This window comes from Maylandia zebra, linkage group LG20 (assembly GCF_041146795.1).
Source record: "Maylandia zebra isolate NMK-2024a linkage group LG20, Mzebra_GT3a, whole genome shotgun sequence".
NCBI classification, from domain to species: Eukaryota; Metazoa; Chordata; class Actinopteri; order Cichliformes; family Cichlidae; genus Maylandia; species Maylandia zebra.
Window position 1 is genome coordinate 29,652,773 of NC_135186.1, and position 16,283 is coordinate 29,669,055.

The 16,283-nt window shown below is 39.0% G+C and overlaps 2 protein-coding genes across 4 annotated transcripts in view; one reads left to right on the plus strand and one right to left on the minus strand.

The window, feature by feature from the left end:
• Positions 1–4,652, plus strand: part of LOC112436671 (uncharacterized) — a 35,574-nt gene extending 30,922 nt beyond the window's left edge. For all 3 annotated transcript variants that reach the window (XM_076878252.1, XM_076878251.1, XM_076878254.1), the window contains 3 exons: positions 1,517–1,567; positions 1,688–1,754; positions 1,988–4,652. In XM_076878252.1, the coding sequence (XP_076734367.1) occupies positions 1,517–1,567; positions 1,688–1,754; positions 1,988–2,046 (177 nt within the window). In that variant the 3' untranslated portion in view covers positions 2,047–4,652. The remainder of the gene's footprint in view (positions 1–1,516; positions 1,568–1,687; positions 1,755–1,987) is intronic.
• A 2,463-nt stretch (positions 4,653–7,115) lies between these two features.
• LOC143414430 (PAN2-PAN3 deadenylation complex catalytic subunit PAN2-like) lies at positions 7,116–7,894 on the minus strand. Its single transcript, XM_076878775.1, has 3 exons — positions 7,742–7,894; positions 7,470–7,612; positions 7,116–7,291 (listed from the first exon to the last, which is right to left on the minus strand). The coding sequence occupies exons 1-3, from the start codon at positions 7,819–7,821 to the stop codon at positions 7,116–7,118; spliced, it is 399 nt and encodes a 132-aa protein (XP_076734890.1). The 5' UTR covers positions 7,822–7,894.
• Positions 7,895–16,283: the final 8,389 nt, after the last annotated feature.

The following is a 16,283-nucleotide window of genomic DNA, read 5'->3' on the forward strand; positions in this document are numbered from 1 at the left end:
GCCAATACGTTATCCTTCCCTTTCTTGTAACTGATCTCCAAGTTAAAATCTTGCAATAACAAGGACCAGCGCATAAGTCTTTGATTGGAGTTGCGCATTTGGGAAAGGAACACCAGTGGGTTGTGATCGGTAAACACCTGCACAGGCAGCACACTTGACCCAGCATAGACCTCAAAATGCTGTAACGCAAGGAGTAAGGCAAGGGCCTCTTTTTCAATGGTGCTATAATGGGTCTGGTGTCTGTTAAACTTTCTTGAAAAGTAGCAGACGGGATGATCTACGCCGTGATCATCTTCCTGTAACAGAACAGCGCCTGCGCCACACGAGCTGGCGTCAACGTCTAGTTTAAAAGGGCGCTCAAAATTCGGCGCAGCTAGCACTGGTGCACTGCACAACAATGCTTTGGCAGATTCGAATGCCACCTGACATGCTGGAGACCAAATAAAAGGTTTTAAGGGGCTAACAAGATCAGTTAGGGGACTAACCACATCAGAAAAATTTCTGCAAAACCCTCGATAAAAACCGGCCATTCCTAAAAAACGACGCAGTGCCCTTTTTGTCTGCGGGACAGGAAAATCAACAATGGCCTGTACTTTCGCAGCAACAGGGCGCACTTGCCCCTGTCCGACCTGTTTCCCTAAATAAGTAATGGTGGCTTTACCAAACTCACACTTAGAGAGGTTTAGTGTGAGAGAAGATTCACAAAAACGTCTGAACACCTCAGAGAGCGTTTCCAGATGTTCTGACCATGTTGGAGAATAAATGACAATGTCATCCAAGTATGCCTCACAGTTTCTCACTCCAAACAATACCTTCTGCATTAGACGTTGAAATGTTGCGGAAGCGGTCCCCGGGCCCTCCATAACATAATTGGATCACCAATTATGTTATGGCCCGTCTAGGCGCGGCCAGACCACAACATAAAGGGTGATCCATCCCCGTCCAACCCCAAGCAGCACGTCACACACTTACTATTTTGTGACAGTGATTTATTTACAATAGGTGCGGTTAAACAAAGGAAGGGAGCATATCATAGCTTCAGGGTGAACCCAAGGCCAAAACAACAAACAAAAGTAGCCTATCTCAGGGATAAACGAAACTTACCTACTCAAAGGAACTAAACAAAACGACAATCACTTTCCTCCCTACCTAACAAAAACAGGAGAAAACTGATCAACCAAAAAGGCGGTCCACCCCTACATGCTCTTACATTACATAATACGTCGATACAGTGACCGGTCTGCCGGCTGGGTTGGGCCGAGGATGAATGACTGGGCAGTCCCTGGCGGGCTCTTCTTATCCGCTGTCTCCCAGTCCTCAGCCAATCGGTGTGAGCCATCCACCCTGGATGCACCAATCCCGGAGGAGCACCTGGACACTCAAATCCACACACAATTACGGTCACAGTCGTAACAATTCCTTTTAGTGTTTGGCTGGGCATCATGAATTAATTTACTTTTACAGCTAACTTGTGCAACTTCCATTGTAGTGTAACATTTGAGATTTCACTTACCAGGTGCGGTCAGCAATATCATCATATGCACGACCGTCCAGAAGTGGGACAGGGGTAAGAACAGTTTTCGTGTTCCTTTTTTCTTTCCTTATTTTTGGATCTCAGCCAACTTGTTTTTTGTTTTGTTTTGTTTTTTCAAATATTGCATGATTTGTTTTTTGTATTATATTTTAGAGCACAAGTGCTGGAAACTCATCGTCAAGTGGACTTCGATTTTTAAGGAACTGGAGACGTGGAAGAGGTAAATAACAATTAAAAAATTAACATAAAGATGCAGGAAAAGCTGTGTGTTGTTAGGTGTGCTTGTACCTTAATCAGGCAGTCCAACACAGAAAACAATTGGATGGGTTGCACATTAACACAAATTAATTTTTTTAATTTTATTTATTCATACAATTATTTTACTTCTTACTTCAGTGTCTACTGTGTATTATTTTTTGCCACAGATTAACTATACTGCTCTGTTTTTTTTAGATGGCTACAACATGACATCCAGTGGATCCAGTGATTTACATTCAGCTAGCAACACATAATGAATGCAGAAATCTGTGGTTATTCAGATAACCAACAAGAAGTCAGGCTTTTCTTTGTTCCTTTTTTCCATAGTATCAGTGAGTTAATCTGTTGTGTTTTTATTAATAGCTTATATAATATTTAATCCCAGAAGAATTTGGCTTGGTTTTTAAGGAAAACAAATAAAGAAAAATATGTGTGATCACCAAAATATTTTTGAATGGCATAATAAATTTTGGAATTGTAATCAAACTTTAAAAAAAATTATGTCATCGTTTTCATCTTTGATTTTGATTTGCATGCATGATTATCAACACAGCACAGAGCATAGATTTGTAGTTATACTAATAGATTTTTATCAATCTATAGATGTTTTTAAAGAAAAGAGTTGAGTGTTCTTATATTCTAAAGAGTGAGTAGATTTGATGTCTGATGTAAACATAAGTAAAACATTGTACTCGCAATATACACAGAAATACAAACTACCTTTGTTTAAAAAAACGTTTTTGTGTTGGGGACATCTACTCAAAATCTTGCCGTTTCATTCTGTGTCAGTATGTATCATGGCACACAGTCCCACAAAGATCCACATGAAAACTGTTAATTGAGCTGTAACAATTTCATTCATTTGTAATTCAATAATTTCTGGTAATCTTTTATTTTGTGCATTTTGTGAAGTAGCCATGTGTTGTAAAGATGAAACAGATGTCAGGGAACTGTTGCACATTAGGTAGATCTTAATGCTGAAATTTCTCATACTCATGTTAATTTTACCCATATTTATTTTTTTCTTTGCAGAACAGATAACTGTTATTCTAATTAGCACCTTCATAATCTTTACTGGCTACTCAAAGATTAACTAAGTATGCTTTCTGTGCGCCTTTTGTGCATTTAATGTGGTATGTTTTTGGATAGCTTTGACATGCCTTAATTTTGATCCTGATTAATAATGTATACAACTAGCTTTCTATTACTTTCTATTACTAATTATGTCCTGAATTTGTTAAACTTTTATTCAGAATTTGGTGATTTAAATCTTTTAAAAATACCAATCTTGTGTCAAACTCCAGCTTCACACACCCTGTTAATCTGGCAGATTTGTTTGAAGCATCCTAAAATCCAAATTCCTAAAACAAACAAACAAACAAATAAATAAATAAATAGAATAAAATAATAAAAACCTGAATTGGAATGACACACAGACGAAGTTCCTAATAGTGGTGTGCGGATCGATATTGAAATATCGATTCTTCCGATACCAGTAATTTATGTTCTAGAATCGATTCTCATATTAAAATATCGATATTTTAGTACTTTGGGGTAAATTTGTAGTGTTTCATTAACAGGAACAGTGGAAATAAACTATATCATTCGGATCGTCTAAATTGGAAGGAACTACTTCCTCTTACGCCTTAGTCATTTGTGAAATACGGCTGGATAAATGTGTAGCAGCCTCTGGCATGCACACTCACAGCAATGGCTGAGCATAAACGGAGTCATGTGTGGATGTATTTTACCTCCACAAACAGCTAAGACGCGGTTTGCGATACATGTGGCAAGACAGTAAGGTGTTGTGACAGCACCATTAACCTCGTCAAACACCTGAGAGTAAATCATAGAATATGATGAGCTTATGTTGAGGCGAACTGAAGAGGAGTAGAGGGACAGACTCAAGCGCAGACCACAAACTCCTTTCGAACAAGAGTGAATTTATTTACAGTGATCTGCCACAGTGCAATATATATACAAAGGTGTTTGGGGGAAAGGGCCAGGGTTCCAGGGTCCAGGAGTGAAAGGGGCCGGAGTCCAGGGGAGGGGGTTTCCACACACAAACAGCTCCTCTTTTCTCCACCACTCTTCTTGCTCAGTCACAGTTGCACAGGGAACGGGTCCGGTGCCGATCTGCGATGCGTTTGTTGTTCTCTTTTGTGCGTAGTAGGGCCGCTTGAGTGGCCCGCCAAACTCGACAACACCTGTGTAAATTCATTTCTTTTGAATTAATCCCTTCTTCTGAAAAAGAACCTCTCCTGGTTTAAATGGCACTTTGGATTTCCTTACTTTCTGTTCCGCTCCCAACCCCAAATAGATGCTGACAAGCTGACACAGTAACATGGAAGAGGAAAAGAAGTTGGAAGGAAAAAAAAAAAAAACCTAATGCCTAACAATGAAAAATGTAAAATAAGATCAATAATAATAATAATGATAATAACGGTAAAAGATGAAGCAACAAGTTTTTAGTTTCTTGTTTATTCCAAATGATCATCCAGATGTATGTGACATGTGATGACAAACACCATGTTTGTCATCACATGCTTAAACTCATCATATATTTTTACATATGCTGAACAGGCAGTCAGACATGCTGTCACTGTGGGGTAGATAACTGCATGAACACCATACGGCAGGGGTCTCAAACTCCAGTCCTCAAGGGCCGCCGTCCTGCAACTTTTCCATGTGTCCCTGTTGCACAACCCGTTCTCACTCCCGACGCGTAACACACCTAGTAGGTCATTAGCAAGACTATAGAACTTGACTGCATGCTGAGTTGGAAATTCAGCCATTTGATTCATGTTACAGCAGCTCATGAGTGAATGAACATGGTGCAATAAAAGTATTTTTAGAAGTATATGTTTCCAAATACATGCATTTACTTACTCGATGTTACAATATTTCTGAGAGCTCGTTTTTAAGCCTCCCAGTTATCAGTTTTGTGATCACACTATTGCTTTAACATTATTGAGACTACACAACACATTCATATCCAGCTGAACAGGATTACTATACTGTGTAGATTTACAAATTCTTTCGTGGAACATCGAAATCCATTGTGTTGTGTAGATTTTTAACATATCTCCTGGATCATTACTAACTGTATGTTTGGTTTTACTTGTAGAGTTGTTGTAAGACCAGACAAGGAGCTCGAAAAATTTTATGGTTCCCAAAACAAAACAAGCCAAAAAAACAACAACAATGAAAATAATGACATAAACCTTTAAAAACAACTGTGTGGAAACGGTAAGAGTATGCAGATCATCCAGCAGAGGGCACCATTATATCAAAAAATCGTTCAAATGTGACTTAAAGATTTATTAACCCTCTCAGGCTCAAATTAAGTTTTTGTTGCTAATGTACAAAAGAATACCTCCAGTGGTACTTCTGAGGGGAAAAAAAACCCTCATAAAATATGTATGTGGGGTAATCAGGTTGTTTAGCTTTTACTTGTTGCAAATCTGCAACGCCTGCCTTGACAGGGTTAAATTAAACACATCTATTAAAGTATAGTTACTACTTTTCAAAGGTGGTGGCTGTAAATGCTGCACTTGAAGCACAGTCCTTACCAGTTAGGGCTTTTTAAAGAGCTCGAGGTGAAATATTGAGGACATTTTTTTTCCCCCAAAAATGTTACATGTGTCATTTATAGAAGAGAAATAACAGCTTTTGAAAAATTAAAAATCGATCTGAATTCTGAGAAACCTAAAAAAATAAAAATAAAAATCCAGCTGTAAAATGAACAGTGCAACAGATTTCACAGAAGCTGGTGAAACAAACAAACTAAATTCATTGTGGTTGGAATCTGTTTTAATCAAGATTTGCATGGATTCATGCACATTCTCCACTTCCTGGTATCAAACATCAAACATTTTACAGTTGTTACACCCCAGCCCAGGGAAAACTGGCGTGCAACAGAAGAAAAATAAAAATAAGGAGAAATGCCCCCACACTCCCTGCTCTCAAGGAAGACGAACCAACAAAAAACAGCTACCACGGATTTCACAACAGCCTGTCAATTTATCAAGTCCCAAAAGGTAGCAGGCGTCAGGGTGAGCATGGCCAAAACAACAAACAAAAACTCTAGAAATGAAATGCAGCTGGCTTACCTTCACAGAAAACCCCAAACGAAAATTACAGGTGTCTTACCTGCCTCCCTAACCAAAAACAGGAGAAAAGGTTCCCAAAGAAAAATGGCTTCTCACCCCTACAGCTACCAAGTAAGACAAAGTATCGACAACTATTTACATCTATATACAACAAACTATTTACAACACAGGGGGAGATCGCAACAATCCATCCATCCATTCGCTACCGCTTATCCTTTTCAGGGTCGCGGGGGGTGCTGGAGCCAATCCCAGCTGTCATAGGGCGAGAGGCAGGGTACACCCTGGACAGGTCACCAGTCTGTCGCAGGGCTAACACACAAGGACAGACAACCATTCATACTCACATTCACACCTAGTGGCAATTTGGATTATCCGATTAACCTATCCCCACAAACTGCAAGTCTTTGGACGGTGGGAGGAAACCGGAGTACCCGGAGGGAACCCACGCAGACACAGGGAAAACATGCAAACTCCACACAGAAAGACCCGGCCTGATGGTGCAATTGAACTCAGGACCTTCTTGCTGTGCGGCAACAGTGCTAACCACCGTGCTGCCCACAACAGCAACAATGACAAACTGAAATATAGGGCTTAAATACATAGAGGGAGCTATCAGGGAATGGACAACAGGAGGGAAACACAGCTGGGGCAAATCAGAACTGACGAGACAAGGAAGCGTAAACTGAACACACTGAGATAAGACAGACCTTCAAAGTAAAGCAGGAAACACATAACAGTCACGCCTAAACAAAACACTGACAACATTGGATTGTAACACAGTGCTCAGGATGACTTCATTTACATGCAACAATTTTGTTTTTTTCTTTTAAAGAAAAAAAAAAGGTTCAAATTCATATTCTGAATGATCACTTTCCCCCCTGTAAACCTCTCTGATATAAAAAGCATTTAGATATGGAAAAAAACAACTGAGTCACTGACTCAAAGCAAATAACTATAAAATATGATACAAAATAAGCAGCCCGAGCATCCTCAGGTCATGGTGTTGCTCACAGTCCCATCACAGAGGGAAGCACAGCAGCACCCGTGGATGGAAGGAGAGTGCATTCAGTCCACTCAGACGGACTATCTCATGTCCGAATCCGGGACTTTCCAGTTCAGCTGGAAGCCTTTGTCGTAGACTTCGTAGAGCACCTTCGTCACGTAATGATTCCCTCCTTCCTGATACAGCTCCAGGTACTTCCTGTAAAGCTTCAGGGCCGTGCATGAGTCCTCCATGCTGTCGTGGGTTTCTCCCTGGATGTTGAGGCCTGACTCAATACTTGAGTCGAATACTTGTCACAGTTTCCACACCATGTGTGAGATCTCTGCTGCAGGCAGATGCTTTTCTTCAGGATCTCAGCAAAGTTGTGCTCCTTTATTCTTTCTCCTGAAGTGTCAAAGTACAATGAATATCAGTGTATACATCAAATCAAGCAGATATTTCCCTCTGCTCATTCAAAAACTAAATTCATTCAAACCATTATGTAATCATTAATAGTTCAAGTTTCAAAGACAGAGTAATTCACAGTCACAGATATCCATGCTCTCAGTGCTCTCAGACTCACCTTGAGAGTCAGGGTAATGCATGTTGAACAGCAACATGAGGGAGGAGTAGACTGTTTCTATGCCACAGAGACACGGGCTGCGGTTCTCAACTTCAGAACAAAACAGCTCTCTAATGACAGAGTCGCCAGGGGAGCCCAGAGAACTGCAACACAAACACAAATCACAGTTTCAGAAACCAGAAGGAAAACTCTGCATTTATAAACAAACATAATGATAAGACTGGGACAGTGTCCAGTAAGAATGCAGGTCAACAACGATGTGTTTTACCTACTCCTGGTCGTCCTGTAGGCCCGTGGATCCTCCTGCTCCTGTGTCTCCTGGAAGAGCTGGTAGAGGATGAAGTGATTCCATCTCTGGATTAAGCGACCTAGCTTGACTGTTCCTGTCGTCTCCTCATAGTTTTTAACAAGTTTTTTCTAGTTTGATGTCTTTAGTGTGACGATGTTATTCTGATGTGAATAACTTTTTTATTTATGCTCTTTTATAAATTAATATTTTATGCGTATATACATGCCTTGTTAGTTTCTTACTTCATGATATACAAGAAAACATTGACAACTGTGATTAATAAAGAATTGTCTAGCAGACCAACCACTTATTAGATCAGAACTTTTAAACTTACTGACAACTGGGCTGAATTAACCACCCTGCTCGCATTTCTGTTGTTTTTAACAGAGGCAGCCCAGTTACTGTTTTTAAACTGTTCTTGTTTTTTTTCAATCCCTCCTTTCTTTACGTTCAGGCTGCCCAGACATCCACTGCATGTCTTCCTGTTGCAGGTGTTTGGAGCCTGACAGGAAGGGCATGGTTTGGTTTTGGGCTTTGTCATTTCTGCAAATGAAAATGGAACATGTAGGGATTATTTCAGGTCTGTTTTGGTGAAATGATTACAAAAATAATTTATGACCAAAGAAATAACTTATATTACGAGGCAGTATTGCACCATATTTAGAAAAAAAATCAATTACGAGATTAAAGTCGTTAATATTGAGTTAATTACGTGAATAGGGTTAAAAAAAACTGAATTGATTACAGAAAAGATACATTGCTAAAATCGAGCAGCACTAACATTAGCTGGGTGGCCAAGCAAGTGTCTTACACATGAGAATACATCACCAAAAAAAATTAAATAAACTTTTGCAGAAGTAGTTCTCTTGGTACACAGACTGCTCTGTGAAAACATTTCAAGTTTAATATCAGTTTAACATGCAAATTACCCACAGTTTATTACAACTTACTTAGCTAGGATCTGCCTCGTGTCGAGTCGAAAGATTCGCTGCAGGACCGTGAGTTGAAAGATACATTTACTACGACTCCCAAGATGCATTGCAGTAAAAACCATCCAATCGCCTTGCTTAAGATCTGTTGACATGTCACTAAAGGCGCGCTGTAGATAAATATTGCAATTTGTAAAAAATAAAATAAAAAAATAAAATTTGCAATTTGTAATTACATAATTAAACACTGGGCCAGTTTATTTTCGTATTATCGCTGGTTATTATTTTAGAGTAAATAAAGGAATAACGGGTAGCACCAAGCTGTTGTTATCTTCATTTCCATAGCAACGGCGTTTGAGGATTATGGGTAGTGTGCAGTTACGGGATTAGTGCGCCGTCTGCATAAATTGGTCTGATTGGTTGGAGCCGAGCGCATCCAAAACTAACAGTGGTGGAGTGGTGGATGAATCTATAAATGTGTTTTACGTGTGAAATGAAAATAATAAACCTAACAAAGGATTATATACGTTAAATCTGCGCACTTTCAGCTCGTGAATCACTTTGGAAAACACTGTGTGATGGCCACAACATGAAGCGATTTTATTGTTGAATTATCAGTGATACTTTCATGTGTTTTTGTTGAGAAATGTTAACGATGTCATTAAAAGAAAGCATTCAATTGGGGGGGGAAACCCTAAGCATTTATTAAACCTCATGTTTTCCTTTAAACGTTTTATTTTGCTTTATATTTTAGTGATACTCTGGTAGAGAGGCTCTTATACTGTTAATTCAGCATATACTAAAAAAAAATAAAAGCCTTTAAAAGCCTATTTCTGGACAATTATTATTTTATAATTATATAATTATATAATCAACTATTTTGCAATACTTCCAATCAACACACATCAAAAGAAAAGCTTGTGATGGCATCACATGAGATAACTTAAAGCTCAAAGGCTGTTCCATTGACATGTAACCAATCACTTCAAAGCACAAAACCTCTAATGTCATAGTCTTTTTGTGTGTGTGTGTGTGTGTGTGTGTGTGTGTGTGTGTGTGTCCTGTCTGGCACTGTAGCAATCAGAATTATTGTCTGAAGGCCAAGAAAAATGCCCAACAGATTTACTTTCCCAAGTGGGCCTTTTGCTATACTGGTCCACTTGATTGTCATAGTTTATTTGATCTTTATTACTTATTTTTATTCTAAGTTATTGTAATCAGGCCAGACTCGTGGACGGGAAAGAAAAACAAAAAGAAAAGTTCAGAAGAAAGTTAACAGAAGGAGAGGGAAAGAAAAAGGAGAAAAGAGATAGAGAGAAAAGACAATGAAAATCTGCTTCATCACCTTTGTCTTTGTGTCCTTTTTTTTCTCTTTTTCTTTTCCTGGATCACCTGTTGAGAAAGAAAAAAGAAAAGAAGCAGAAGAAGACTAGAGCAATAGAATAAACAACATCACGATGATCTATGGGAATACAACAGTAAATACTAAATGTTAAACATTACTGTGCAGCACGTAAGATCGACAGCGCACAGTGTGCTTTAAGGTAGGAGCCAAAAAGGGTGTAGTTTGTGTGTATGAGCACCCGTGTGTACACCTGTGAGCATGAGCACGCTTGTATTTAAAAGGTTCCATGTAATGATCTGTTAGAGGGTGTGGGGCGGCCACAGCCCCGTCCACCAGGGCATGAAGCAGGTATGGAGGAGATCAAAACTCCAGACATCCAGAGGCCCTCAGAACACAAGAGACCAAGGAAGACTAAAAGAGGGGCTGCAGCACCACTATCCCAGAAAGAGCTGAGGAGAGTCCCAGATGAGGGGTCACTCAACAGCCGCGGAGCATAAGCTGTTGAGTGTTCATATAGATTTTAAATAACATACCAGTTGATACTGACATATTTTTGTTACATTTGCAGTGTTGTGGTGTTATATTCTCATGATTCTGTTCATTTTATGAGTATATCCTTCTGCCTTGCTTCACATATTTAATGCTGCTTGGCTAGTTTTAGTCGTGCTAGCATCAGTACAGGTAGAAACAGAGAAACATCAGAGAATCTGCCATGCATCGCCCCAACTAAATACAAATGGAAAGTACGAAAATAAAAATATAGATAACTTTATTAAAGCAATCAATGTTCCCAGTGTTCCCATGGTGAAAACACATTTTTTCATATTATGTTCAAGTCAGTTGTTATCCAATTTTAAAACTATAAAATATAATAAAGTCTATTTTTAGTTTATTTTGTTAATAAATAGATTTTTTTAGGATTTTCAGAAACACTAACGTTATACATAGCAAAATATCTGTAGCCGTATGACAGCCATGTATAGTAGAAGTCCAAGATATTTCTACAACTCTAGCGTTAGGTTCTTCCAGTCAAACTTTTTCCCCTCACTGTAGATTTCTTGCAGTGTTTGTGTTTGTACAAAAGTGTTGCGTTTTTCAGCCCCCGCCCGCCCCCCAAATAATAATTAATAACAATAAAACCTTGCATACTTTGAGGATAAAAGTTATTTTATAAATGTAGAATGCAGAACTTTAATGAATAATAGTGAAGTTTGTTGAACTGAGTAAAAAGAAACCAACTGATAATTCAGAAGTCTTTTTGACAATCAAAAACAATAATTTTAAATTATAATATAATTAAAAAAATAATTAACACAAAGACGAAACTTAGCTTTAGCAAAGTTGCCATTTTTTTTATTTAAAAAAAGTGAATTACTCTTGTTTTGAGGCTCTAGACGAACTTGGTCCTAAACCCAGGCCATTTTACCCTTCTATATAGCTTCCGGAAAGTTTTCTCTGTCTTTGAGTTCTTTTGGACATGTTTTCTTTCAATTTAGAATAAGAAAAAATATTTCTTAATCGCGACATTTTTGCTCCTTCATACCAACTCGAGTGTTTTTCCCCCCTTCTTCTTCGGTGCTTAACGGCAACTGGCATCCTTTTCGGCGCATTACTGCACTATCACTTTGAGGTCACTCAATACTGTCGCCCTTCCTGTGCCACTGACATTATGTACTCGAGCCAGCCGCCGTAATTTCCACCACCTTTAGAGTTACCTCCCGTGTATGGCAATGGGAATGATTTATTCTTACAAACTTCTTACAGTATGTTTAAAAAGAACAAAGAAAACAAAATGAATGCATATGAAATATAAAATACTAAAACAAATATAATAAACGAGAGTATATATACTAAACCTGTAGGCATTAATTATTTCATGCGTGTAGTTATTCGTGACTGCGCTACACACTGAAAGCAAACTTCTGACAAGCGTCATAATTCGGTTACAAGAAACGTTAAAGTTTCATAACTGCATACCTGTGTCTAATAACAAATGCATAAATGTTGTTGTTTTTTCATAATCAGTCGCACGGAAGTAGCTGTCAACGTGCGTAATCTGGGCGCTGCAGCTTTATAAGCAACTTTCTGGCAGACAATCACTTTTTGGCACACCACCTGTTGAGGATCATGGCCTCAGATTTGGTGCTGATTCTCATTCCCACCGCTTCACACTCGGCTGCGAACCGTTCCAGTGCGAGCCGGAGGCCATCACTCGACGAAGCCAAAGAACCACATCAACTACGAAAAGCAGAGATGAGATTTTGAGACCACCCAAGTGAAAGTCTTCCGCCACTTGGCTACGCCCAGAAATTCTGTCCATAAAAATAATTACGAACAGAATAGGTGACAAACGGGCAGCCCTGCTTAATGATATACAGCAGGAGAATGCATGGAGCACCTGTAATAAATACTGTATCAATAACAAGGTTAATAAAGTGTATTTCTTAACCTTTCAGTTTGTGGGTAATGTCGCAGGTTTGTTGTACGGACCTGTTTACACTGTCTCTATCCGGTTGTTCAGTCTGACGTCACTAGCCGTGTCTGGGTCTAAACTCCGCTGCAGGTCCATATATCAAACGATCACTGTGGCATTACTGAGAGTTGAAAAACTGTCTAAAGTCTTTCATCTTTAATAAAATGATCAGCGTTCTGCTCTACCAGGTGTAACAATTGAGTTTAACATCCAGGCATCCATGAAAACGGAATTTATGACATTTAACGGAGTTAGAAGTTAGCAGGGAGTTAGCTCGCTAGCTTCTATCTAAATACAATATAGCATGTCCTGACTGCGGGGTTTTGGAAACAAATTAAAGCGTACAGCTCTGCTATCACTTCCAGCATAAATGAAGACAGAAAACTAAACAGCAGTGACGCTTGTAGGGTTACTGAAGTTGGGCTAGCTGGTATATAATGATGTGCTACGTGACCGCTAGCGACACAGCTATGTTAGCATAATATAAACAAGCTAACTTTTTTTCCACTCGATAAAAGTTAACGTGAGTGTTCTCGGTGGTCAGAGACAAATGTAATCGCATGGCAGGATGCTGTAAAAGGACCAAACTTCAGCCAGGAGAACAACTGAGATAATCCATCCACAATACGAGGTTAGTCATTCATATACTGTTGCATGGGCTGGGCTGTAGTTACATCCTAAGGTTTTAAAAACTGAGCTTAACCCTTGTATGGTGTTCGGGTCTGTGAGACCCGTGTTCAGTTTTTTTCAAAAGAAAAATTAAACAATTAATTATTTTTTCACGTGTAAATGTGTTGTGTCTTTCCACTCACTCCACTTGATTATAACTGATTTATTTATAACATTTTATATAAAAGAAAAACGAGAAGCACATTAATTCATAAATGTGATCTAACAAAGGTAAAGGGAAAAAATTAACCATGTTTGCTGTTCATATGTCTTGTAATTGGGATGAAGTAAACATCTGTTGAGTAATTTAACATAAAATTGTTTGATAGTGTTAATTTGGAAAGCCAAAACTCTAGCGCAGGGGTGCTCACACTTTTTCTGCATGTGAGCTACTTATAAAATGACCAAGTCAAAATGATCTACCCACTACAAAAATCCAAAACATATACTTATTTATAAATATATTGAGGATTCTTTATATCTACAATGTATATACATGCATAACCGCAATATCCAATATTTCACAACACAATTAACTATGTAAATTTTTTGTCATTACCTGAGTTTACTCTGATGACTTGCACTGAATTGAATCAGCCAGGGATGCATAGTCCGGACAGTAGCTGCTGACGGCCAGGTTTAAGAGAAAAAAACGAGAGCTAAAAATTGGAGTTAACTCGCTGACTAGCTTGTCAGTTTTACTACACTTCGCGCCGCTGTTTGCGCATGCGCAGCGACCTAAGCGTCAGAAAAAATCTGCTGTCATCTGACTGGCTTCCCTGTATCAATCAAGTGACGGGATGGATGATAGGCTGGCATCTATTTTTTTAATGCCATGCGATCTACCAATACTACCTTTGCGATCGACTGGTCGATCGCGATCGACGTATTGAGCACCCCTGCTCTAGCGGGTCCACCAGACCCATGAACACTGGCTGAGTAACAAAAATACGAACACCACACAAGGGTTAAATAAATGATTAGTGGTAATAAAAGCCGAGGGAGGTCAACAGGGATCACTGACTGTTTTAGGAGCTTTTTGAGATCAAATAGAAGAAAATACATAGCATTAAACATGTTAACAACACAAAAGCCATATTAAACGCAGACTATTTTAGACCCGGAAGTAGGATTCGTCGCGTCATCACTGAACAACCGGATAAGTTTTGTAAACCAAAAACAAACAAACAAAGGCGTCTGTTTAGTCTCTTGGCCACACAACAACAACTCACAGCAGAGCAGGAGTGGAGGGGGAGGGGCGCGGTTGGCCGGTTAGGCTGTGACTGGACAGCAGGCGGGAAAGTGATGTGACGGAAGTGAAAGGAGAGCAGAAGTAGATGGCGGGAGAGATGATGTAGAAGTGAAATAAGATAACGGGAAGAGGGATTTCAAGTGATCATAAAATCCAGAATGGCCGTCGTTTGGTGAGTGGAACCAGATTCAGCAACAACACCAATAAATAAGCATGTTGGGAGATTAAGAGTGCTATCTGAGCCGGTTCTAGACAGGCATACATGAGGGGGCAGACAGAAATGTAAAGGGGGCACATGAGCTTATGGTGGTGAGCAAACCCTGACTGATGGATTTCTGGAAAAATTAAAACACACAGCTCTGCTATCACTTGTGACATAAATTAAGAGAGAAAACTAAATGGCAGTGATGTTTGTTGGGTTACTGAAGTTGGGCTAGCTGGTATATAATGATGTGCTACTTGGTGGCTAGCTGCACAGCTATGCTTAGCATAATATAAACACAGTGAAGCTGGAAGATGAATGCTAACTGTTTTCCACTTGATGAAAGTTAACGTGAGGATTCCCGATGGTAAGGGATAAATGTAATCACATGGCAGGATGCTGTAAAAGGACCAAACTTCAGTTAGCAGAACAACAATAGGCTGGGCTGGAGTTACATCGTAAGGTTTTAAAAACGGAGCTTTAAAATGAATGGTGGCAATGAAACCGAGAGAGGCCGACAGAGATCACTGTCTGTTTTTAGGTGCTTGTTCAGATTAAAGTAGGGCTGCTCAATTAATCGAATTTTAATCACGATTACGATCTGGGCTTTCAACGATCATTAAAAATGACTGAGCCGATTATTAGCCCCTCCCTCATTTATCCACGACACCTTAAAGGCCGGTCCGTGAAAATATTGTCGGGCATAAACCGGTCCGTGGCGCAAAAAAGGTTGGAGACCGCTGATTAAGAGGACCCGAGGGAAGCTCGGAAAGCTAAGCAGAAGTTATTTGGAGAGTGACTGCCGTTGGTTGAAAAGAGAGTTTAAAAAAAAAAACTTCAGTGGTGTTGCACACTATTTTATATTATTTTTTAAAGTCATTGTTAACCCTTTAAAGCCGGTCAGAGCGTTTTGCGTAACTATTTTTAAATCCCTGTAGAACCTGGACCGTGTAAGCTATAGCGCAATAATTTGTTTTGCATATGAAACCGGAGGAGTTGTACTTACATCTTATGCCATCAGCTTGTCCTCGGTCACGGTTTCGTTCCACATATAGCTTTGCAAAAATTGCATAAAAAGCGCTTGCAGGAACAAAAACATAATATTCCAGAAACACGCTTTGCCGTTCCTATCAGCTGTTCGTAACACTTCCCACAGTGAAATGATGCACATGCTGTTTTCTTTGCAAATTTGCATCATAGGATTGTTTTTTGTTTTTCCTGCAGTATATAAAAATTGGTGTATCTCCAAAATAAAACTATGAAGACACTCAAAATAAATTTCCTGTTGTTGTAAACTATTTTTTGCAACTTTATTGTATTTAAAGTTTTGAGGGATAAACCTCTTAAATTTCTCCAAGTAGAAATATATGTAAACAAAACAAAAGTGATTTTCAATTTTTTTTGTAGTTTATTGCACTTTTTTGCAATTTATGTAATTACTATGGACTTAATGCATACATATTATTAAAATATGGGCTATAACAGTTGTATTGATGTATAGCAACTTGAAATGCTCCCACAAATGGCACTACAGCATGTAAAAAAAATAAAATAATATAAGCTCTGGTGGACTTGGTTCTATAGTAGGTCTTAAAGGGTTAAATAAATATCGTCAAATAATCATGATCTCAATTTCAGTGAAAATAATCGTGATT

What these genes read in the sequence shown, in the direction of transcription:
- LOC143414430 (XM_076878775.1), bottom strand. Translation starts at nt 7,821, where the DNA reads ATGGAATCACTTCATCCTCTACCAGCTCTTCCAGGAGACACAGGAGCA. An exon ending in GGCCTACAGGACGACCAGGA is followed by an intron (nt 7,613 to 7,741) that starts GTAGGTAAAACA and finishes TTTGTGTTGCAG; the next exon opens with TTCTCTGGGCTCCCCTGGCG. An exon ending in GCATTACCCTGACTCTCAAG is followed by an intron (nt 7,292 to 7,469) that starts GTGAGTCTGAGA and finishes TTGACACTTCAG; the next exon opens with GAGAAAGAATAAAGGAGCAC.